Source organism: Oncorhynchus nerka, linkage group LG27 (genome assembly GCF_034236695.1).
Source record: "Oncorhynchus nerka isolate Pitt River linkage group LG27, Oner_Uvic_2.0, whole genome shotgun sequence".
Classification (NCBI taxonomy): domain Eukaryota; kingdom Metazoa; phylum Chordata; class Actinopteri; order Salmoniformes; family Salmonidae; genus Oncorhynchus; species Oncorhynchus nerka.
In genome coordinates, this window is record NC_088422.1 from 70,026,398 (window position 1) to 70,050,437 (window position 24,040).

General features: G+C 48.2%; 1 protein-coding gene across 1 annotated transcript in view; it reads right to left on the bottom strand.

Moving 5' to 3' along the window:
* LOC115116255 (zinc finger homeobox protein 3-like) overlaps positions 1-20,753 on the bottom strand; it is a 114,576-nt gene extending 93,823 nt beyond the window's left edge. Inside the window, exons 1-3 of the mRNA XM_065011949.1 lie at positions 18,270-20,753; positions 17,409-17,997; positions 12,924-13,426 (exon numbers count right to left, since the gene is read on the bottom strand). Of these exons, the coding sequence (XP_064868021.1) occupies positions 12,924-13,426; positions 17,409-17,997; positions 18,270-20,723 (3,546 nt within the window). The 5' untranslated portion in view covers positions 20,724-20,753. The remainder of the gene's footprint in view (positions 1-12,923; positions 13,427-17,408; positions 17,998-18,269) is intronic.
* Positions 20,754-24,040: the final 3,287 nt, after the last annotated feature.

A 24,040-nucleotide genomic window follows, 5' to 3' on the forward strand; every position in this document is an offset into this window, starting at 1 on the left:
ACAAATGTGTGAAACCGCTTATTTTGAACAAAGGTCCAATCCCTCTCTATCGCGCTTTCACCAGCTGTGACTAGTAAAAGAAAAACTCACCTCAGAAGGTTTGACCCCTAAGTTTGCCACATAAACGAAAAAGGGTGAGGTGAGGGGTGACTGATGATGATGGCAAGTGGGTGGGGCTTATACGGAGTGAGGGACAATCGTTTCTACAGTGTCCTTTATTCCAGGCATCACTTTGTTATGAGGGAATGTGAAGGCTATAAACAAGCACTGTCCTTGAGAAGTTGAACAGCATTCTTGTCCCTAACCCGTAACTCTGTGCACCCTCTCTCTCCTTCCTTTAATGAGCTTAAAGTAGAGCACAGGTGGAAACAGAGACACCAGGAGGAAACGATAACATTTGGGAAAATTCTCTGTATTCTAATTGAATCTTTTTATTTCCTCTTACTGTTTTCTGTCTGAGAAAGTCTCTGATTGGCCCCTGTGCTGCACCCTCCCCTCCTACCTCAGTCTCCTAAATCAATACCCAGTCATTTCCATATAGGAATTCAAACAGATTTTATTTTCCTTCCTTCCCTTCTCAAAAATCTCCTCTCTCCCTTCTATCCTTCCTTTTATACAAGAATAAAGGGCATGATGAGAAAACAAGGTGCGAAATGATTTTTCCCAGAGTGCCCCAATAAAAACCATATGACACCCTGGGCTGCACTGCTTAATTACAAAGGGATGAAATCTTTCGTCTACATCTGGAGAAAACATTGCCCCCATAACACTGATAGATTTACAGCTCCCAGTCCTAACGCTGGACTCCAGAACACGGCAATTAGGCCAAATATACGCCATTTGGACTGACAGTCATCGCCATGGGGGAGGGTGGGGTTTACTTTTTATCCCCACACTATGGAACTAAGGCCTTGAGGATCTCCAGGTTAGGAGTTCAAATCTCTCCAGCAATTGTGTTTAGGCTATGGGGTTGGCTCGGTGAGTTCTCATCTTCAAAGAAAAAATGCCCATAGAGAGAATTGTTTAATGTCAGACTAGTTCTGAATATTAAAGGGACACTTTGGGATTTTGGCAATAAGACCTTTATCTACTGCCCCAGAGTAAGATGAACTTATGGATAAAATGTTTACGTCTCTGCATCCAGTATGAAGGAAGTTAGGGATAGTTTCGAGAGCCAATACTAACTAGCGTTAGCGCAATGATTGGAAGTCTATGGTATATACAGTGGGGCAAAAAAGTATTTAGTCAGCCACCAATTGTGCAAGTTCTCCCACTTAAAAAGATGAGAGAGGCCTGTGATTTTCATCATAGGTACACTTCAACTATGACAGACAAAATGAGAAAAAGAAATCCAGAAAATCACATTGTAGGATTTTTAATGAATTTATTTATTATTTATTTATTATGGTGGAAAATAAGTATTTGGTCAATAACAAAAGTTTATCTCAATACTTTGTTATATACCCTTTGTTGGCAATGACAGAGGTCAAATGTTTTCTGTAAGTCTTCACAAGGTTTTCACACACTGTTGCTGCTATTTTGGCCCATTCCTCCATGCAGATCTCCTCTAGAGCAGTGATGTTTTGGGGCTGTTGCTGGGCAACACAGACTTTCAACTCCCTCTAAAGATTTTCTATGGGGTTGAGATCTGGAGACTGGCTAGGCCACTCCAGGACCTTGAAATGCTTCTTATGAAGCCACTCCGTTGTTGCCCGGGCGGTGTGTTTGGGATCATTGTCATGCTGAAAGACCCAGCCACGTTTCATCTTCAATGCCCTTGCTGATGGAAGGAGGTTTTCACTCAAAATCTCACGATACATGGCCCCATTCATTCTTTCCTTTACACGGATCAGTCGTCCTGGTCCCTTTGCAGAAAAACAGCCCCAAAGCATGATGTTTCCACCCCCATGCTTCACAGTAGGTATGGTATTCTTTGGATGCAACTCAGCATTCTTTGTCCTCCTCCTCTATTTTGGTTTCATCTGACCATATGACATTCTCCCAATCTTCTTCTGGATCATCCAAATGCTCTCTAGCAAACTTCAGACGGGCTTAAGCAGGGGACACGTCTGGCACTGCAGGAATTGAGTCCCTGGCGGAGTAGTGTGTTACTGATGGTAGGCTTTGTTACTTTGGTCCCAGATCTCTGCAGGTCATTCACTAGGTCCCCCGTGTGGTTCTGGGATTTTTGCTCACCGTTCTTGTGATCATTTTGACCCCACGGGGTGAGATCTTGCGTGGAGCCCCAGATCAAGGGAGATTATCAGTGGTCTTGTATGTCTTCCATTTCCTAATAATTGCTCCCACAGTTGATTTCTTCAAACCAAGCTGCTTACCTATTGCAGATTCAGTCTTCCCAGCCTGGTGCAGGTCTACAATTTTGTTTCTGGTGTCCTTTGACATCTCTTTGGTCTTGGCCATAGTGGAGTTTGGAGTGTGACTGTTTGAGGTTGTGGACAGGTGTCTTTTATACTGATAACAAGTTCAGACAGGTGCCATTAATACAGGTAACGAGTGGAGGACAGAGGAGCCTCTTAAAGAAGAAGTTACAGGTCTGTGAGAGCCAGAAATCTTGCTTGTTTGTAGGTGACCAAATACTTATTTTCAACCATAATTTGCAAATAAATTAATTACAAATCCTACAATGTGATTTTCTGGAATTTCTTTTCTCATTTTTTACATAGCCCACCTATAATTTAGCCCAAACAACTACCTCTTTCCCTACTGTATTTTATTTATTTATTTTGCTCCTTTGCACCCCATTATTTTTATTTCTACTTTGCACATTCTTCCACTGCAAATCTACCATTCCAGTGTTTTACTTGCTATTTTGTATTTACTTTGCCACCATGGCCTTTTTTTTGCCTTTACCTCCCTTATCTCACCTCATTTGCTCACATCGTATATAGACTTGTTTATACTGTATTATTGACTGTATGTACCTATGATGAAAATTACAGGCCTCTGTCATCTTTTTAAGTGGGAGAACATGCACAATTGGTGGCTGACTAAATACTTTTTTGCCCCACTGTACTAGCATGCTAGCCGTTACCAAAGTCTATGGCTTTGCTGGTAGCATGCTGGTGTTAAAGTAGACTTCCAGTCATTGCACTAACGCTACTTAGCATTTGTGCTAACACTAGTTAGCAACTTCCTTCAAACTGCATGCAAAATCCTGAAGTATCCCTTTAATATAGCAAATAAAATGCATACCACCAGCATTAGACTTAACCCATCAAATACCCATTTAAACTCACTAGTAGGGTGTTACAAGGTAATGGGAGTGAAATTCAAACCGCTAGGTCCACATTTCCATTGCACTCCCGTTATTTATCTGTCCCCAGACTCTCCTCGGCAGCCCAAACCTAAACAGACAGGGGTCCCTGTGTGCTCATCCTGATGACTGAGATCCCCCCTCTCCCTACTCCCCCTCACCCCCCTGCCTTCCCCACAGCCCCACTGAATAGAGAGGCGAGTGGAGCAGTTTTGTGGCACTGACCAGTCGCAGGCTGTTAATCTGGTCGCTAAGCCACTGATGTATTGATGGCGGTGAGCCGGTAAGCCAGCCTGCCTCTCTCTCCATCCCCTCAGCTTAGGAGCCACACAGATCCCAAGGAGCTCCGGTCCAGGCCTCATCAAGGCAGCGTTTACCTGCCCATCGACTGCACTTACTCTCCTGGTTGTCCTGGCTACGGAATGGCCAGCCAGATGGCCCCAGGAGAGACTGGAGAGGAGAGGCCACGATAGACAAAGAGACACCATCTACCTGGCCTGTCATTTCACTGCACTTTGACTTGCAAATATGTGCAAAGTTAACACCAAATTATAGAGCCTGCTGATAAAATGTGGCTCTTATCTGGTCTTTTTGAAGACAAGGAAGGGGATGCAATCTCCCTGTTATCTCTGGGATGGGAAATGGTGTGGGCGGGGGGGGGTAGAGATAGGACTTTGGCTGATACGTCTGTAATATCATCTTTACAAGATTGAGGCTGGCAGTGGTAGGGTAAAACACTGATTAGATGATAGAGAAAGAGACCCTCTCGTCAGGCTCGGCACAGGAAGTTGATTCTGTAAGATGTAATTGCGCTCTCAATAATTCCTCCTCTCATCTGTTTTACCTTTATTTAACTAGGCAAGTCAGTTAAGAACAAATTCTTCTTTTCAATGACGGCCTAGGAACAGTGGGTTAACTGCCTGTTCAAGGGCAGAACGACAGATTTGTACCTTGTCAGCTCAGGGATTCGAACTTGCAACCTTTCGGTTACTAGTCCAAAGCTCTAACCACTAGGCTACCTTGCCGCCGGCAGCTCTCAGTCTTACGGTTGGTCCATCATGGGGAGTAGAGGAGAAATGCAGCATTCGAAAAGTTAGATTTGTTTGCTCTATTTTTATGGTGAGACCCTGTGTTTATCCTTTATAAGCTGTTTTATGAAACCCTGATGAGTGAATAAATTAACTTGAGCATAAACAACAAATGTATTGCTCCAAAGTGAAGAGTGAATAAATTAACTAGAGCATAAACAACAAATGTCTTGCTCCAAAGTGAAGAGTGAATAAATTAACTAGAGCATAAACAACAAATGTCTTGCTCCAAAGTGAAGAGTGAATAAATTAACTAGAGCATAAACAACAAATGTCTTGCTCCAAAGTGAAGAGTGAGCAACTATAAAGAGAGAGAAGACTAAGGGAAGAATAGAGAAAGAGACGAGGGAGGAGTATGAGGAGGGGTGGCGGTGTTGGGGAGTGCAGAAAGAGGATTTGGCTAGGGAGAATATTTAGTTTTCCAGCCTGGTTGGATTAAAGATATTTAACCTTAAGCAGAGCCCCATACAAGACCACCCACTGGCCTACAATCTGTATTGGTTTGTTTTGTGGGTGACGGGTACTTGCCTTGTTTATTCATTTTCAGGAGACAAAGAATGGAGAGGAATGGAAGGGGATAGGAGAGAAACAGACTGGAAAAAAGGAAAATTAATGAGACAGAGGGAGAGTGAAAAAGAGAGGGATGTGGGTGTGTTGGTGTGTGATAGGGGTGTGATAGGGGTGTCAGTAAGTCCTGTTTGTAGGTGGAAGGGAGGGAGGAGGAGGGAGGGTTATACCTGTAGATCTAGGTCCTACACTGACAACACCAAACATACTTCCCAAAACTCCCCCTCTAGTATACACTGACAACACCAAACATACCTCCCAAAACTCTACTAACTCCCCCTCTAGTATACACTGACAACACCAAACATACCTCCCAAAACTCTACTAACTCCCCCTCTAGTATAGACTGATAACACCAAACATACCTCCCAAAACTCTACTAACTCCCCCTCTAGTATACACTGACAACACCAAACATACCTCCTAAAACTCTACTAATTCCCCCCTCTAGTATACACTGACAACACCAAACATACCTCCTAAAACTCTACTAACTCCCCCTCTAGTATACACTGACAACACCAAACATACCTCCTAAAACTCTACTAATTCCCCCCTCTAGTATACACTGACAACACCAAACATACCTCCTAAAACTCTACTAATTCCCCCCTCTAGTATACACTGACAACACCAAACATACCTTCTAAAACTCTACTAACTCCCCCTCTAGTATACACTGACAACACCAAACATACCTCCTAAAACTCTACTAATTCCCCCCTCTAGTATACACTGACAACACCAAACATACCTCCTAAAACTCTACTAATTTCCCCCTCTAGTATACATTGAGCTGCTCTAGTCCTCCTCTCCCTGAGTCCTCCCCTAACCCTCCCCTTCAGCCGCCAATCAGCCTTTTCTGCTGATCAGGCAACAGATAATAGGATCAACGGCTTCCTTGCACACCGGCAGGAGCGTGCTCAGTTGCTCTTGTCCGGCTGCCCAAAGAAAAAAACTAAAGTCAAAACAAACAACCATTAACACAATAACCAAGAACTCCAACTCCCGACTGAACCAGAAACATAACATCCCACTCCTCCCCCCTCTGGCCCTCCCTCTGTGGGCCTGCGGAGATATGACGCAGTGCTGGACACGTCCCTATCTCTAACCAGACACACAGTGAGGAGGGAGGGAGTACAGGCCAGGGCCCATTTAGCCATTCTATTAGTCAATCTAGGTAAACAGCTTGTGAAAAAGGCTCAAATAAAGCTGGGCCTACCCTGCTTGGGCGCCTCTCTCCCTCCCTCTCTCTCTCTGTGTGCTGGCCCTGGAAACACCCACAGAGGGGCAGATGCACTCCCAATCAGCAGCAGCAGTGCAGCAGCTGGGCCACGGGTCAGCGCATGGCCTTCTCCGAGGTGGGAGCTGGAGGACTTGTGAAATTCCAACACACTGCCAAACACTGAGTCCTGAACCCTCCCTCTCTGATACCACACCCCTCACAGCCTGACTGACAGCGACTACAGCCAATCATAGACTGATCCTCTGAGCTCTATTCCTCAGAGAGAGCACTGTGGTCCCACCCACCCTCTGGAGTGATTGGGTCCTGTTTAGGCAATGCAGCTCAGAGTTCACCACCCTGCAGGCAGGCTATAGCCAGAGGGAGGTGGGAAGGGGAAGGGGGTTCTGGATCATTGCTTTGTTGATTGAGGGAGTGTTAGGAGGCCCCACACACAATTTAAACACTTCCTCAGCTTTACATTACACCGGCTACCACCCACTTGTACTGAGCTACACAATATCATATGACCTGCACTATGTACTAACGAATGTGATCTGTACAGACGCATGTAGCTATTCCCCCTAGCCTCTGTAAAGGTGATTGCTGTAAAGGGGGAGTGTGTGTGTGTGTGTGTGTGTGTGTGTGTGTGTGTGTGTGTGTGTGTGTGTGTGTGTGTGTGTGTGTGTGTGTACAGGGGAATGGGCTGTCTCCCAGGATGTGCAGCGAGCGCTTTATTAGAGCGGTAGTACCAGTAAATCCGAGCTCTTCCTGGAACCGCTGCAACCTTTCCCACTGAGCACTATTACTGAACAATCACAGGCCAGCCATGATAATTAGCAGAGTATCTCTGTCTAAATGAGCCTCTCTCCGTCTCCCTCCCCCCTCGCGCTCGCTCTCTGTCTGTCCCCCCCTCCCCTCCTCTAACTGCTGTCTGGTGGTGGTGGTGAGTGTCTGTCTGTCTCCTGACAGGGCTGAGGTTGGGCTGATCGGCTGGCAGATGAATGGGCCATGACGGATCGGATCCCAACAGCGATTAAATGCTCCCCTGTGACTTTAACTCCAAATTACTCTCTCCACTTTTATTTGATAATAAAAAACAATCCTTTCTGGAGTGAAACCATTACTTATTCGTTACGATGATGATGGTTTCCCCTCTCCTCTGATGGTCAGGAGAATTTGGAATCAATCCTGATAATTATGATCATTAATGGGGCAGGTCAGTGTGTAGTCTGGGGCAGAGGACCAGAGTGCCTGTGCTGAGTAGGATCCTCAACGAAACATCTTAATGCATTTCCATGTAGCAGCTAATCCCTTCATTTACATTACACACATTTTGCTCCTACTATGCTTTTTCAGACATGTTCTTTCCTAACCGCTCAGTTATCCAGTTGGATCGCACTGGAGGGGAAAATAAGGAGAGGAGAGGCGTCCAAGATACAGATGCTTTGCTCTGGTTAGTGGGCCGGGCTTGGGTCCCAGTCAGCAACGCGTTAGTCTTAGCAGCTAAGACTTGAGAACATGTGATCTGTTCTGAAGGCCTGTTTTCAGGTGTAAGGGAGGCAGTGTGTGTGTGTGTGTGTGTGTGTGTGTGTGTGTGTGTGTGTGTGTGTGTGTGTGTGTGTGTGTCTATGGGAGAGTTTGAACAGCTGTGTGTGTGTGTGTCTATGGGAGAGTTTGTACAGTTGTGTGTGTGTCTATGGGAGAGTTTGTACAGTTGTGTGTTTAATAGAGCAGGGCCAGGACAGAGGGAGGGGTGTCGGGGCTTTCTTGGTTAAAGATTCCCCATGTGATAGTGACGGCACTTTCTTCCTCTCTTTCCGAGGCCAAGCGGCATCTGGAGTGGATTTTGTGCGAGCAGACACCGAGGAACATGATTACATTCAGCTAACTGCGCTCTAAACTGATTATGCATGTGCCAAGCTAATGGACTACATTTGCAAGGGGAAAAATAACATCCAATCAATCTCAATTACCGCAGATCGCACCGGCCTCCGAGACAAGGAAGGTAGCCAGCTAGCCCTCCATGCTCCTCCCCTTTTCCCAAAACTCCTGCCTGGAAGCAGAGGCCTGGCCGGCCCAGGCTCCACCCATCCTGTGTGGGCAGAAGCAGAGTGAGGCAGAGTACAGCAGCTCAGGCCTGGGACTGGGAGGGAGCTGGCCGGCTCCCAGCCTCCTCTCCCCTTCACTCTTACACATCCTACAGACAAGCACCTGAGGCCTACTGAGAACATTTAATAAACCTGTGTGAGTCTCTGTCAGAGACATTTGGAGGGATGTGTTACTACTACTACCATAAGGTAACTGTGAATAACTGTAAATCAGGAGTAGAAGGTGGATTTCCCCACCAGGCCAGAGTGTCTCTAGGGAGAGTGGGGGAGCTGAAGCTTCCAATAAAAGAGAGCTTAACTTTGGGGTGACCTGCATATTGTAGTGTAGGGCCATCTGCTTGAGCTTATGGGTGACCATCATGACATCACTACCGCCACTACAAAGCCGACAGTGAGTGGGGAGATGTGAAGGGAAGGTGAAAGTTCATTTAAGAGCAGAGGGGTGTGTCAACTGCAGCCAGAGTGGGGCTCCTGATTGAGTGTCTTCAAACCCAGCACAAGGGAGTCAGGAAGAGGCTGCAGCATCACCCCCACTGCGTGGTGGTCCATGCGGTGAGGACGCATCGCTCAAGTTTTCCGTGGTCTTTCGGAACATTCCAATACGTGGGGTGGTGGGGGGGATATTTTTAGAAAGCCCTAATATGGGCCACATACCACAGACTCTCAAATTATCCCATCCAGCTTAGCCCTCAGTTTAAACCTTCCTTTTTAATTCCAGTAATTACAGGCTCCAATTTATACGGAGCCGTGGACACAAAGGGCCTGTTTAATGCAAACCAGTTTTGATTTGGGTGAAGTGTCCCAAGGATCTCCCACATCTTACAGCCTGTTTATGCTGACTTGATGATTTATTTTCTCCCCAAAAAGGTTAAAATAAAATGCTGCTATTCGCTTCACATTTCTTTTGGGAGGAATAAATTATTTTTATTTTTTTCCTTTCTTCATCCTTGCATAATCTGCCAGGCTGAGCCGAAGGCTGAGGCTGTGGCTGAGCTCAAGGGCCTGCTGTGCTGTGGGGTTCTGCCTGCCTGTCTGGTTGTCATTCACTCTACTCTACAAGGACTGGAAATCTAACACGTCACAAAGGCTGTGACATTGTCAAGTGGGAAGCCAACCTGTGCTGCAGTGAGCTAGGCCTCAGAACCATTTACTTATCATCCACTAATCAAATCTTGGGTCGTGAAATGCAGTAATAATTCTTGTCAATTTGTGAACATATTTTTTCACCACTACACATGTCTGGAGTGATGGGAGCTGCCTGTTTAGTGAGGGCCAGCAGGGCTCTGTGTTCCGGGGGTGAGATTGTGTTGTACAGTGGCTTGCGAAAGTAATCACCCCCTTGGCACTTGTTCTATTTTGTTGCTTTACAACCTGGAATTAAAATATTTTGGGGGGGTTTGTATAATTTGATTTACACAATATGCCTACCACTTAGAAGATGCAAAATATTTTTTTTCTTCTGTGAAACAAAATAGAAATAAGACAAAAAGACTGAAACCTAGAGCGTGCAGAACTATTCACCCCCCCCAAAGTCAATACTTTGTAGAGCATCCTTTTGCAGCAATCTGCAAGTCTCTTGGAGTATGTCTCTATAAGCTTGGCACATCTAGCCACTGGGATTTTTGCCCATTCTTCAAGGCAAAACTGCTCCAGCTCCTTCAAGTTGGATGGGTTCCGCTGGTGTACAGCAATCTTTAAGTCATACCAGAGATTCTCAATTGGATTGAGTTCTGTGCTTTGACTAGGCCATTCCAAGACATTTAAATGTTTCCCTTAAACCACTCAAGTGTTGCTTTAGCAGTATGCTTAGGGTCATTGTCCTGCTGGAAGGTTAACCTCCATCCCAGTCTCAAATCTCTGGAAGACAAACAGGTTTCCCTCAAGAATTTCCCTGTATTTAGCACCATCCATCATTCCTTCAATTCTGACCAGTTTCCCAGTCCCTGCCAATGAAAACATCCCCACAGCTTGATGCTGCCACCACAACGCTTCACTGTGGGGATGGTATTCTCGGGGTGATGAGAGGTGTTGTGTTCACGCCAGACATAGCATTTTCCTTGATGGCCAGAAAACTCTATTTTAGTCTCATCTGACCAGAGAACCTTCTTTCATATGTTTGGGGAGTCTCCCACATGCCTTTAGGCGAACACCAAATGTGTTTGCTTCTTGTTTTCTTTATTAGTGTTTTTTTCTGGCCACTCTTCCATAAAGCCCAGCTCTGTGGAGTGTACGGCTTAAAGTGGTCCTATGGACAGATACTCCAATCTCCGCTGTGGAGCTTTGCAGCTCCTTCAGGATTATCTTTGGTCTTTTTGTTGCCTCTGATTAATGCCCTCCTTGCTTGGTCTGTGAGTTTTGGTGGGCAGCCTTCTCTTGGCAGGTTTGTTGTGGTGCCATATTCTTTACATTTTTTAATAATGGATTTAAATGGTGCTCCATGGGATGTTCAAAGTTTCGCATATTTTTTTTTAACCCAACCCTGAACTGTAGTCGTCCACAACTTTGTCCCTGACCTGTTTGGAGAGCTCCTTGGTCTTCATGGTGCCGCTTGCTTGGTGGTGCCTCTTGCTTAGTCGTGTTGCAGACTCTGGGGCCTTTCAGAACAGGCGTATATATACTGAGATCGTGTGACAGATCATGTGACACTTAGATTGCTCACAGGTGGACTTTATTTAACTAATTTTGTGACTTCTGAAGGTAACTGGTTACACCAGATCTTATTTAGGGGCTTCATAGCAAAGGGGGTGAATACATATACACACACCACTTTTCTTTTTTTCTTTCTTTTTGACATTTCTTTAAAATTTCACTTCACCAATTTGGACTATATTGTGTATGTCCATTACATGAAATCCAAATAAAAAAGCTATTTAAATTACAGGTTGTAATGCAACAAAATAGGACAAACCCCAAGGGGGATGAATACTTTTGCAAGGCACTGTACATATTTAATCCTCCCCAGTCGTATTACCATATACAGTATGTCAACTTTCTACAGTAAAGCAAAGTTAAGGGAAGGAAAAAAACTGTCTGTTCCTTTCACCATTTTGGCACATGATAAAGTGGAAGGCAGGCAGACAGACAATGTAATATAAACTCTTCACTCTCCTTTCAGACAAAACATTATTTTCCACCTTAGGTGTGAGTGCAGGATGTCAGGGCCCATCTATTTCGGTCAAGTGTGAGACAGTGCCACTGGCATGTGGGCAGAGTGCCCCGTCTGTTTCAGTGGCACAGAGAACACCTAGCGTTACCCCAGCCCTGCCCAGTGAGGATGAACCCAGCCTGGGGCACTAGGAGGCCACTCTCAGCCTCTCTGCCTCCACAGGCCAGGCCCAGCGTGTCCTACAGATTGTGTTACATATTTTAATCAGTGTGGTATTTGTAAATATCCTGGCTACGTGTCTGGGCATGAGTGGTGGAGACACCGCTCCAGTCCAGCTCCACTATAACCTTGCTCTCTGTCTCTCTCCAGGCCCAGAGGCTGCTGGGACGGCGGCCGGGGCCCTACCCTACCCTGATCGAACGTCAACACAGCCTGCTCCCTCCGGCCCTCCTAATGGTCGACCTGGGAGCAGAGCCTCACACCTCCCCTCAGTGTTGAAAAAACATTTGTCTCAGTTACTGTAGGATCTCTCACTACAAAGGCCTTTCAGACAGGAAACCTGCAATAAAAACATCAGCGGATCCCAGGAACCATTCATAAAGCAAGGGGCTTTCACTAGGGCCAGAGAGACAGGCGTTTGGAGAGGGTTCTCAATTGGTCTATTCTATCCTAGCTTTTTAATGTGATTAAAAACACAATAATGTCTCCTCCTTTTTCACCCTCCTATATTACACTATTTGCCAAGAGCAGTTATACTGCAAAAGGACAGAAAATAAGAGTTAAGCTTGTATAAAACCAATAGAATATATAGTTTGTTTTGCCCATTTACTTTCCAATAGCCTAACACTTGAGAATGGAGTGGAGTCTTTGTGTAAATAAAGGCACAGTGTGTTTGGGGACAGAGCAGTGTGATGAGCTACAGTTGTGTGGGTGTGTGAATGCGTGGGTGACCGGTATGTGTTTGTTTACGTCTTAGTGTGTGTGTGTGATTGTGTTAGCCGTCTATGTAGCCATGCCAGGTTGGGTTAAACACAGAGTAGCCCTAGCCTAGCCGCAGACACACAGGATAGGTGCCTAAGTGGAATCAGGCCTGTTAGATTTATGGCCATTTGTTCAGAGAGTGTTCATCCATTGGCTATTATGGAATGATTAGAGGAGAAGGTGAAGCTCCAAGTCCAGCGAAAATCAATACGGCTGTCGAGAACGATTCTGCCTTTCCCGCCCCGAGGAGTATTAACACCAAACCTCTGTCTCCTCACACTTCTTCATCCCTCTCCTAGTGATTTCACCCCTTATCCTCCTTACCCGGATCCACCTGCCATGTTCTAGCCCCCCCCCCTCCTCTCTATGGGCCCTGTGAACAGAAGGGTTAGACAACAGGGCCATCATTCATGACCGGTGGAAGAGACTAGCAGCGGAGCAGAATCCAGAGGTCTGCAGTGGAGTACCGTGGAGGAATGTAACGTTAGGAAGGAAGAAGAGAAGAGGGATGAACGGTGGAAGGGAAGAACGGTAGGGTGAAAGGAAGGATGAGAGGTGAAGATGAGGCACGTACCTTGTAAAGCTTGAGGCTGGCCTCGTGGCGGGAGTTGATGGTATGCATGCGTAGCTTCTCCAGGCTGTTCGTGTAGTAGTCGCAGGCGTTGCACTTCAGGTGCACCGGGTTGCCGATGGCCACGCACTTCAGGCGCCACTCGTTGCCCTTACCCCCCTCCTTGATGTGGGCCACCAGCTGGTACTTCTGCACATGCTTGTCGGTCTTGCAGTGCAGCTGGAAGTTGGCCTTCAGCTGTGTGGTGTAACGACACAGCTTGCACTGATGCGAGTCGCCCACCACGGCGCGCCACTCCTCCTCGGGCAGGCTGCGCTCAGCACCCATGTGCATGCCCAGCACGTCCAGGTTGTCGGTGGTGAAGCGGTTGCACACGGCACACTGGAACAGCTTGAGGGAGGGGTCACTGGTCTGCGACAAGCTCTCCCCCAGGGTCATCAGCTCCTCAGACACCAACTGACCACCAACGCCGCCCAGCCGCACGTCCATGGGGATCTCCCCACCTACTGAGCACCGGGGACGGAAAGAGAGAAAGAGGGAGAGGAGGGAAGAGAGAGAGAAATTGTGTGTGTGTGTGAGAGAGAGAGAGAGAGAGAGAGAGAGAGAGAGAGAGAGAGACAGACAGACAGAGAGAGAGAGAGTGAGAGAGAGAGAGAGAGAGAGAGAGAGAATGAGAGAGAGAGAGAGAGAGAGAGAGAGAGAGAGAGAGAGAGAGAGAGAGAGAGAGAGAGAGAGAGAGAGAGAGTGCTTAGATGGTTACACGCACACGGGTAGTTGGTTATTTTCAAATTTCACAAACTTTGAATTCTAAGTACAGCTTTCAGGGATTATTCCTATCTAGCCATCACTCTATTTCACTTTGTGTTACATGTACTTTTCTGGACATCAGGAGTTATTTAGAGTTTCTTAGAGGGGTGGAAGCATGGGGTTTTCCAAAGGGGCTCTCAGTTTTTTGAGCCTCCCTCAGCATGGAAAATGTCCTTGGAAAAGTGAAAGGTGTACGATTCAACTTTCAACAAAGAGCCATGTTTGTCTCTGCAGTCCAAGTGGATTTGCTCTCTAGTTCCAATACCCCTCTGAGGATAATGTGCATGTGTGTATTTATGTACCTAATTTGATTAAATCAAGATTATCCTTCCTTTGAGCCGAGAGAAAGAAAGTCTGGACTTTTTCGCAGGGTGCAGAAATGTTGCACTGCCAGAGTAAGGATATACACGTCGTCCTGTTTGGACTGGTGCACTTTCACGGCCCGGCACTAAATCAACTCCAGAGGCCGTGAGCTCCGCAGAAAAAGAAAGTTATTCTATCATTACAAGAGAACTAAAGAGTTCCCAAGCATACATTACTGTAAATCAAATCCAGTGCCCTTGTCCACAGAATAATAATACAAAAAATCCACTTTTCTCTTTGGATTCTCCTGCCTTTTTCGACTTTGCATAGCTGCTAAATCGATACAGACACCTACCAGATGAATCCTACTTGGTACTGAGCGAAAGGGGGGAAGTAAAAGAACAACGCACGCATCCAGATCCAACAACAGAAACAACCATATATACAGTCTGAAGAGGAGGAGGGAAAAAACGAAAAGGCGGTAAAAATGAGGTAAGAGTGGCTGGGGAGTTTTTTGCTCGCTGATCTTTAATCTATCACTGCCCAGACTGAGCGCACCGGCTGACCCTGCCTGGCTTTACACTAAATTAATTCCAGCAGCCTCTTTTTATTTATTGCTGCAGTATGCAGCCTGCTCTCGGACTTTTCTCCATTACCTGAGTTTTTATAGCCGGGAGGGGGAGACCTCTGCGAAGCCCTCTGAAATCACTCACAGATCCACCTCCCCAGCCAGGGCCCCCCCTTCTTTCTTTCTCTCTCTCAGTCACCTCACTAGTTACTACCCCTATCTCTTCCTCTCCTTTCCTCATCTTTATTCTCTCATTCCCGTGCGGCTCTCGCACTCTTTCCACTGTAGACTCCATGCTCCGACACAGACACAGTGATTACCTCTGCCTTCACGGCTGTGTGAGAATAGGTTCAGTCTGCGGTCCCTACATGTGTTTTAGATGTAAGCAGGCCTCTGTTAAATATAACCTAGAATATTTTGACTGAGACGTTGTCAGTCCGTATCACTGTTTAGGGAAAGGGAGGCAGGACACTGTGGAAATATTTTCACTTTCAAAAAACATTAAAAGGCTTGAGATAAACACACATCATTGGGAAATCTTGGAAACTCTAGTCTTTAACATAAGCAGAGTCCAAGTCCAGGCTGTGAATATATTAACGTGTCTCTACAGGGCTTGGTGGAACTTCCAAAAGATTAGTGGTGGACCAGCTTTGCTAGATTTTCAGAGAGCTCTACCTAAGATGCTGCAGCATTCAGGCAGTATATTGGACAACAAAGTAGAACACACAATAGCTAAGCCCCCCCATTCTCTGTATCTGCAGCAGCTCAGTCCTGGGGATAAGGATTACCAGGAGGGTGAGATCATGTGAGGTCAGGATTTGTCATCTCCCTCTCTGTCTAACAATGTCCTCAAAAGTCCGAAATACACAGTGGAAAAGAGGACCAAAGGGAGGGAGGTACAGACGGATACTATCTGTCCTCGAGCTGCACAGACAGAGATATGACGGCAGAGTGGTGTGTGTGTGTGATGGAGTGTATCAGTGTGTACAGTCAATCAAAATGTGTGTGGCTCGGGATGACACGGTGGTCGTTTTAGGGCTGAGAGTAATGCCTCGTCATTGCCTCCGTGTAACACAGTGGTCGTTTTAGGGCTGAGAGTAATGCCTCATCATTGCCTCCGTGTAACACAGTGGTCGTTTTAGGGCTGAGAGTAATGCCTCATCATTGCCTCCCTGTAACATGCTTATTAAACGTTCCCTCACAGGAAAATGAACCAGATGGCAAGAGAGGGGATAAAAAATTAGTCACAGCAATCAATTCTTGTTCGTGTCTTTGAACCGGCGACAGTTGGAGACAAGTCTGTACAAACTGTGGGGTTGTAACTGGCACGCCAAACACTCAGCTATGCCGCTGAATTACCCATACTGGGCCCTCTACTCCTCCCTTCTTTGACCAAGATAAAATTTATAGCTGCAATTACAACGTTGAGGGAAAAAAGAGAGCTCCAGTGGCGGAGTTCAGTGGCAGTTTGGAAATAATGACATGAAAACGCTGATGTTCAGAGGAGCGGAGGCCTGGAGGACATGGGCGAACAAGAGGAAGGCTCACTGAGCTGCTCTCTCTCTCTCTTCCTCTCTCTCTCACACTGCCTATTGTGAGGAAAACAAGGTATCAACAGGGGGACTTTCCCAGTCAGTGTGACCCAGATAGAGAGACATAGACGGGAAATGTAAACTAAACTCCTAGGTTTGTAATGAAGTGAAGTGAAGTGTGGATATGTGAGTTTGGGGGGCATATTTGAGGCTATATAGGAGCTTTCAGAGAAGTTCTACCTACACCGCTTATTAACTGATGGAGACAGAAAAGCTTTCATAACTCTAATGGCTTGGGTCGTTTTTTAACCAGGGGCCGCTTTCTCTAAAATCAACACAAAAAGTCCCTAACTGAAGCTCCACCAATAGCTTCACTAGCCATTATAGGTCCCCTCTTCTCAGCCGAGGCAGAGTGAAACCTTATCATAATACCAAGGCCACAGTCTGGAGAGGATCCTCTCTTTTCCTGGGAAGATATCGATTCAGCTCCAACTAGACAGAACAAGGCATGGAAGTCATTGTGCCTGGCACATTGGTGAGAGAGAAACGGTCATATGGTAACAACTAACAAGTCGTCTGTTACACTAAGACAGAAAGGCATTGTTGTGAGTCAGGTCCACCCTCTAGAAATATTGTGTTTTATACACTGCCGTTGTTTCACCTCCCCCCTTTTATCTTGATCTCTCAATGGGGCTCTTTGCTTGGAAAGAGGGGGAATGATGTTAAGTTCAGTAGGGCAGGTGTACCTCCGGGCAACAGAAACAGAAAGAAAAAGAGAGCTGCCAACATGAAAGATAGGATTGTGTGTATACAGTGTGTGTGAGAGGGAGGGAGGGCTAATGTGTTCCCTGGTTAACCCTTGCCTGCATGTTGGTTCAGAGAAAAGGCTGCTCTACTGTTTCTCATGGGGATAACTACACTATAAATCATTGAATGTAAATATAAAATGACTTACCATTCATGCATTCATTTACTGGCCACGCTACACACATTCAGTAAATAAATGAACACAATTAGCCTATGTCTAAATGGGTTAAAAAGTGAAACATTTTTTTGTTTAATCAAAGCTGAATCTTCCATTTAGACACATACTGTTTATAACTGTGTGTTTCATGGTTAAAAATAAACAGCTGGCAGCAGTGAGAGCGATCCCACCCCTTGTGAACTCGTACTGAACTGCAGTCTGCCTTCTCTGTGGTGACCTGAGGCAGTACTGAGGGAAGAGCCAGAATGGCTCCCACTGTTCCACTGTTGCAGAGGCAGACTGAGAGAGCTCACCTAGTTGGGGGGCCAAGGCGGCCATGTTGGGGTCCAGGTGGAAGCCTCCCAACAGGAACTGGGCCTCAGCTCCAGCCGGGTCCATCTTGAGGCCTGGAGGCAGGCTCATGTTCTGGGTCAGGTAGTATTGGTAGAGCTCGGCCTCGGAGGGAGAGGGCATGGCCCCCAGGCCCAGCCGACCATGCTGCATCTGGGTCACATTCTGTTGCAGCAGCATCATGTTGTGCATGTGCTTCTCGCTGGTCATGTGGATGCGTAGGTTCCGCGCCACGTTGGTCTCGTAGTCGCATACCTCGCAACGCCATGTGGGCTTGCTTTTTGGCTTGGTGGGCGAGGGGGAACCGCAGGGCCCCGTCATGTGAGTGGAGGACTGGGTGGGGTGGTGGTGGTGGGGCGGGTGGTGGGTGCTGGCCTGGGTCACAGAGGGCACGGTCACCACTCCGACCCCTCCAGGGTGCTGGCCAAACACCTGCTGCTCGGCGGAGGGGATGGAGCCTCCGTTCTGCAGGGTCTGCATGTTGTTCAGATGCTTGTCCGACTGCATGTGGATGCTCAGGTTGCCCTTGGTGGTGGTCGAGTAGTTACACACCTAGAAAATAGAGAACGGATGTTCATTTTTGCTCATGTTGTAAAGTGGAAATCTTTGTTGCCTCTAACTTATTGTCCATGAAATATAAATCATATCATGACATGTTGATTGATATGTCATATCAGTCAACATGTCAACATATCAACATATTTCACATTGTGCTAAAGTTCTATTCAAAGTCCTACCACCTGTCAGTATACTAGTCATTAGGCTGAGGTCAGTACTTCAACTGACTAGGTTGGATCTTCAACTGACTAGGTTGAAGTACTGACCTCGCAGCGGAAGGGCTTGTATCCGCAGGTGTAGCTCTCTCCACGGGCCAGACGCGGGTGGCTCTGGCCACTGCTGCAGTACACACAGGAGCCACCGGAGTCTGGGTGCTTCTCCTTCATGTGGGCCTCCAGGGTCTGCTGGTACTTGTAATGCCAGTTGCACTTGGGACACTTGAGTGTCTTGCACGAGTTGCGCGAGTGCATCATGGTCATGTGCCCGCCCAGGGACCGCGAGGAGCCCAGGACGGTGTCGCATTTGGGGCATTCCACCCCACTTCCTCCAGGCCCGTGGTTCTGAGGGCACTCACCGCCACCGCCCATTTCACAGGACCCCCCTGGGTGGGGGTGTGGGTGAGAGTGGGTGTGGGCTGAGGGGTGGAGGTGGTGGTGGTGATGGTGTAGGTGGTGATGGTGCAGAAGGGCTCCGCTGTCATCCTCTCCCTCTGCCGGGCAATCATTTGGTTCAGGAGCTGTGGCACTATCTCGATTGGCACTTTCGTCGGCGGAGGCGTTGGAGGCCAGAGGTGAGGAGGTGCCCGCTGCGACGTCCTCGCTCCCTCTGCTGGCTGCAGCTGCCATCGCCATGGGGACAGTGGGCCCCTGGCAGTTAAAGCTCAGAGGGAGCTCCGAGGTCCTCCCCCCACCGTCTGCCGCCGAGCCCTCTTCCCTGACAGAGGAAGAAGAAGTGGAAGCTGGGGCTTTGCTGTTGAGCGTGGGGCTGGCTGCAGATGGGCAGGCAGTAGGCTGGAGAGCGCTACTAGGCATCAATAAAGGAGATTTGGAAATGCTTTGGTTTGATACAGCCGGTTCCCCCACTTTTCCAACGCCACAGCTACTGTTACCAACACAGGCCAGCGGAGTTCCTTCTTCCTCCACCTCGTCTTCCTCTTCCTCTAATAACAGTTCCTCCTCTTCTTCCGAGCCCCCCACCTGGCTAGCCAAGCGTACCTTGCCTTCTCGCCCCTCCTTGTCCCCGTGCTCCCGCCTGCGGATCCCCTCTTTCCCAGCAGGCCCCTCTGTTCTCCCTCCCTGCTTGGGCAGGGCGTTGGAGTCTTTGGCAGGGCCTGGGGTTGAGGTAAGAGCAGGTGCTTTGGGGTTGCCCAGCCCCCCCAGAGCGAGGAGGGAGCCTTGCTGCTGTTGGAGGCCAGAGGAGTCAAAGTCTTTATTCAGGAGGGCCTCGCTGCCCCCACTGCTGCTCCCTGCCTCCAGGTGGACCCCACTGAAAGTGCCGTAGAAGCTCTGGCCAGAGTTCATGGGGACCATGGTGGGGGGCGCCGGCACAGGAGAGCTCTTGTTTTTTGGTTCCAGGAAGCTAATGAGGGGCTCTTTGTCCTTCCCGATGCCCTGGATGATGGCAGACGCCTTATTGTCCCCCAGCAGCCGCCTCTCGTCCTCACATAGGGTCATGCGGTGGTCGTGGACGGCATGAGTGGCGAAAGACCGCGGGTAGCCGAAGGACAGTTTGCAGAGAAAACACATGAGGATGGGCTTTCCCTTGCCATAGAGGGCCAGCCCATCAAATTTGGAGAAATCCACGTTGTTGGGAACATCTTTGGATACGCAGGACTTCTTGGCAGACCCGTCGCTGTTCAGGTAATCCTTGTTGCTTTTGTGCCGCACATCGAAGACGCGGAAACTGTGCAGGACAGGACTGAGGCCTGCCAGGGTGGAGGTATTGGGGAAACCTTGGTCTGAGGAACCAAACCACTTCCCGAACGACGAGGCTATGTGGAACGTGTTGATGATTTGAGGGTACACCGAGGATGAGGTCCCAGCAGGTTCCCCCGGCTTCCCCGCCACGGGGAGAGAGTTTGTGGGGAGCAGGCCGGGCACAGCACCCCCTCCACTTTGGATCAGCTGGCTGAGACTTTCAACAATGTAGGCTGAGCCGTCCGGCTGGTAGACTATCTCTCCAGCCAGGTTCTCCACATCACTGTTCTCCTCTTCTTCCTCCTCCTCTCCTTCCTCACTCCCGCTCTCCGCCACACCCCTTCGTCGGTTGGGCTGCTGGCGTAGCAGCGTGGGCATGCCCCCTCCTCCAGGAGCTATGGGTACTCCGGGGAAGGGCTGCAGACTTGGGAAACAGCTGTCGATCTCCATCTCATCCAAGTCCTCCAATTCTTCTTCTTCCTCTCCGCAGCTCACTCCCTCCTGCTCCTCGTTGAGCTCCTCTCTTCTGGGGTGCAGCTGGCCTGAGGCGGAGCTGTCGCTGTGGGCCAGGGGTGGGGTCCGGGTTGGATGCTGCTGCTGCTGTGGCTCTCTCACAGAGGGGTAGGGTGCAGAGAGAGACAGGGGCTCCAGGGAAGAGGGCTGGCTGCTGGGAGGGACCTGCGAGTTAGAGTGATCGTTCCAGGTCTGCAGAGGGTAATGCTGCTGCTGCTGTTGCTGGGAGGTGGTGGAGGAGCCGAGCCCATCGTCTGTCCCAGAAACCACGGGAGACTCACAGCTGTCCATGCTGATGCCTACATGAGGTGTTCATCGCATCCAGGCCTGAAGACACAGAGAGAGAAGAGAGAGAGAGAGATTGGTAAGAGACTCTAATGGTAATGCATATATGAAAGGACCATGGTTATCAACAAGGACACACACATATGCACTCTCTCTCCCTGAGCTTGTACGAACTCCTTTCATAATCATAACCCATAGCATTGTTCTCATCCTAAGTACTTCCATATTTTCCCCTCCCCTAATGCTCTCATCACGTAAAGGGGGATAAAAAGCACCTTCAAAGGAACATCTATCTATAGAACCCAGGCGAGAACACATTTAATGTATAGTGCATCGGGTGAGAGCCAAAAGTGTGAGATCTAATTAGGTAAATGACAGAGGGCTCATTATGTTAGATTAGGTACTTAAACACAATACCTGAGACGAGCACTAATAAGTCGTCCCACGATTCATCTTCCTGCCATTTCAGGAAGTTACCATCTTTTATCTTCACCTTCCAAACAACACCCCTAATCTTACATTCTCCAAATCCTACATCCGTTTTTAATTAACTTCCAGTCAGAAAGAGGGAGAAACAGGCCTAACTTAATGGATAAAATAGATTCACTGTGCGATAATTAGACACAGAGAAACCACCCATCAGGACATGATACATTTACATAACTAGAGAAAAAGTGAAGGGTACTGCTGATAACTTCACAGCCATTTTACAGCCCTCTCCCTTCCTACTGAAATAAGAGAAATCATGCATAGAAAAACACATCACCCACTCCTCTCTCGTTGAGTGCACACAACGCAGTATGCAACGCAGGTAATTACTTGTATCCTCGCATACACACTCTCTCAAAGAGGAGGAGAGGAAAAAAGGCAATGTTTTCAGTAAAGCCCAAAATACACCATCTGGGTTGGGTCTGAAATGCAGCTGTGTTTAGGTCTGGCATCCACCTCCTCGGTCAGCCTGGTTTCAAACACTCCAGCCATCCTCTGCCTCTGAAAGAATAAATGGGAGCTGTGCTTTCAGGAGCTGGCCATGCCCTGAGCACCAGTGGCCCAGCAATACACAGGCCGCAATTTAGAGTGGCGAGGAGATAAAATGATAGCGCGAGATACTGCTGAGCTAATAATTGTATTAAAGGGATGCAGGCAGCATTGATTAAAGGGGGGCGACCGGGCTGAAACCAATAACTCTGGCCTGCCCTTTAACCCAGCCAGTACTGAATATTACATGAGCAAAGTTTCCCGGCACTATGCTCAGCCCAGCCGCCATGTCCCGGCTGATTAGCACATTCGCTGCCGCCACTTGATTTATTTACTTATTTACTTACTTAGGGATGCAAATTGTAGTGATCAGACAGTGTGTCTCTACCCCCACCCCTACCATATTAACTAGAGAGGGCTGGCCCACACTGGAGAGATTGATCATGTCTGCCTCGCTCTTCATTAATGTCTGATAGAAAATACCCCCCCCCCCCTATATGCACTTATGCTACTCAAACAACGGGCCAAGTCTTTTAGCATGCACTTTTAGCATGCACTTTTAGCATGCACATTTTGACTGGATTTGCTAATTATGACCGTTACGACCGTATGCCCCGACTGGAGGAGTGAATTCTAATCAGGTGTGATTAATGCACATAATTGGTTTGATAAGAAACCCCATATTGTATGTTTAACTGCATTATCTGAGCGTAATGAAGACAAGGCGGGTGTAGTAGTTGCAGGATCTTCCACTGAAAACAGTGAAGGTAGGCAACCATTTTGTGTCAGCCCATGTCCACCTGCTCTCATTGTTTGTACTCCACACAGACCGAGCCACACTGATGACCTCTCTGTTGCTTTGCATTCAGAATGAAAGATAGTAGGCTTATTAAGAGGATTACTTGATCCAGACAGACATGATTTGTAGCTGGCTGCCATATTGAGAGAGGGGATAGTAACCAGGTCAGTCTGCATTTACTATCTGCTCCATTAATAAGAGAACGAATACTAGGCGCTCTGCAGACATTTCAACCAAATGGACTGAGGTAAACAAAACCACAGCGAATGATAAAAAAAATAAAAAAATACATGCCTTGTCTAACAGACAAATAAAATAACTAATTTATTTATGAAACAAAAGACACCTGGATCATATTTTGCAGCTAACTACAAAAAAAGGAACAAACTTTCCAGTGGGTGATTTGTCTAATGAGAAGAAGTAGCAATGAGATGAGCACCCATCCTGTCTGAACATGGATCTCCTTCACACCTTTTCCTGTAATCTGTTGTTCCATCAGCCCCTCCTCCAGATTCCACTGCCTGTCCTGACCATGCCCCGAACACTGTGCCCACATCACTGCCTGTCCTGACCATGCCCCGAACACTGTGCCCACATCACTGCCTGTCCTGACCATGCCCCGAACACTGTGCCCACATCACTGCCTGTCCTGACCATGCCCCGAACACTGTGCCCACATCACTGCCTGTCCTGACCATGCCCCGAACACTGTGCCCACATCACTGTCTGTCCTGACCATGCCCCGAACACTCTGCCCACATCACTGTCTGTCCTGACCATGCCCCGAACACTGTGCCCACATCACTGTCTGTCCTGACCATGCCCCGAACACTGTGCCCACATCACTGTCTGTCCTGACCATGCCCCGAACACTGTGCCCACATCACTGTCTGTCCTGACCATGCCCCGAACACTGTGCCCACATCACTGCCTGTCCTGACCATGCCCCGAACACTGTGCCCACATCACTGCCTGTCCTGACCATGCCCCGAACACTGTGCCCACATCACTGCCTGACCTGACCATGCCCCGAACACTGTGCCCACATCACTGCCTGTCCTGACCATGCCCCGAACACTGTGCCCACATCACTGTCTGTCCTGACCATGCCCCGAACACTGTGCCCACATCACTGTCTGTCCTGACCATGCCCCGAACACTGTGCCCACATCACTGTCTGTCCTGACCATGCCCCGAACACTGTGCCCACATCACTGTCTGTCCTGACCATGCCCCGAACACTGTGCCCACATCACTGCCTGTCCTGACCATGCCCCGAAAACTGTGCCCACATCACTGCCTGTCCTGACCATGCCCCGAACACTGTGCCCACATCACTGCCTGACCTGACCATGCCCCGAACACTGTGCCCACATCACTGCCTGTCCTGACCATGCCCCGAACACTGTGCCCACATCACTGTCTGTCCTGACCATGCCCCGAACACTGTGCCCACATCACTGTCTGTCCTGACCATGCCCCGAACACTGTGCCCACATCACTGCCTGTCCTGACCATGCCCCGAACACTGTGCCCACATCACTGC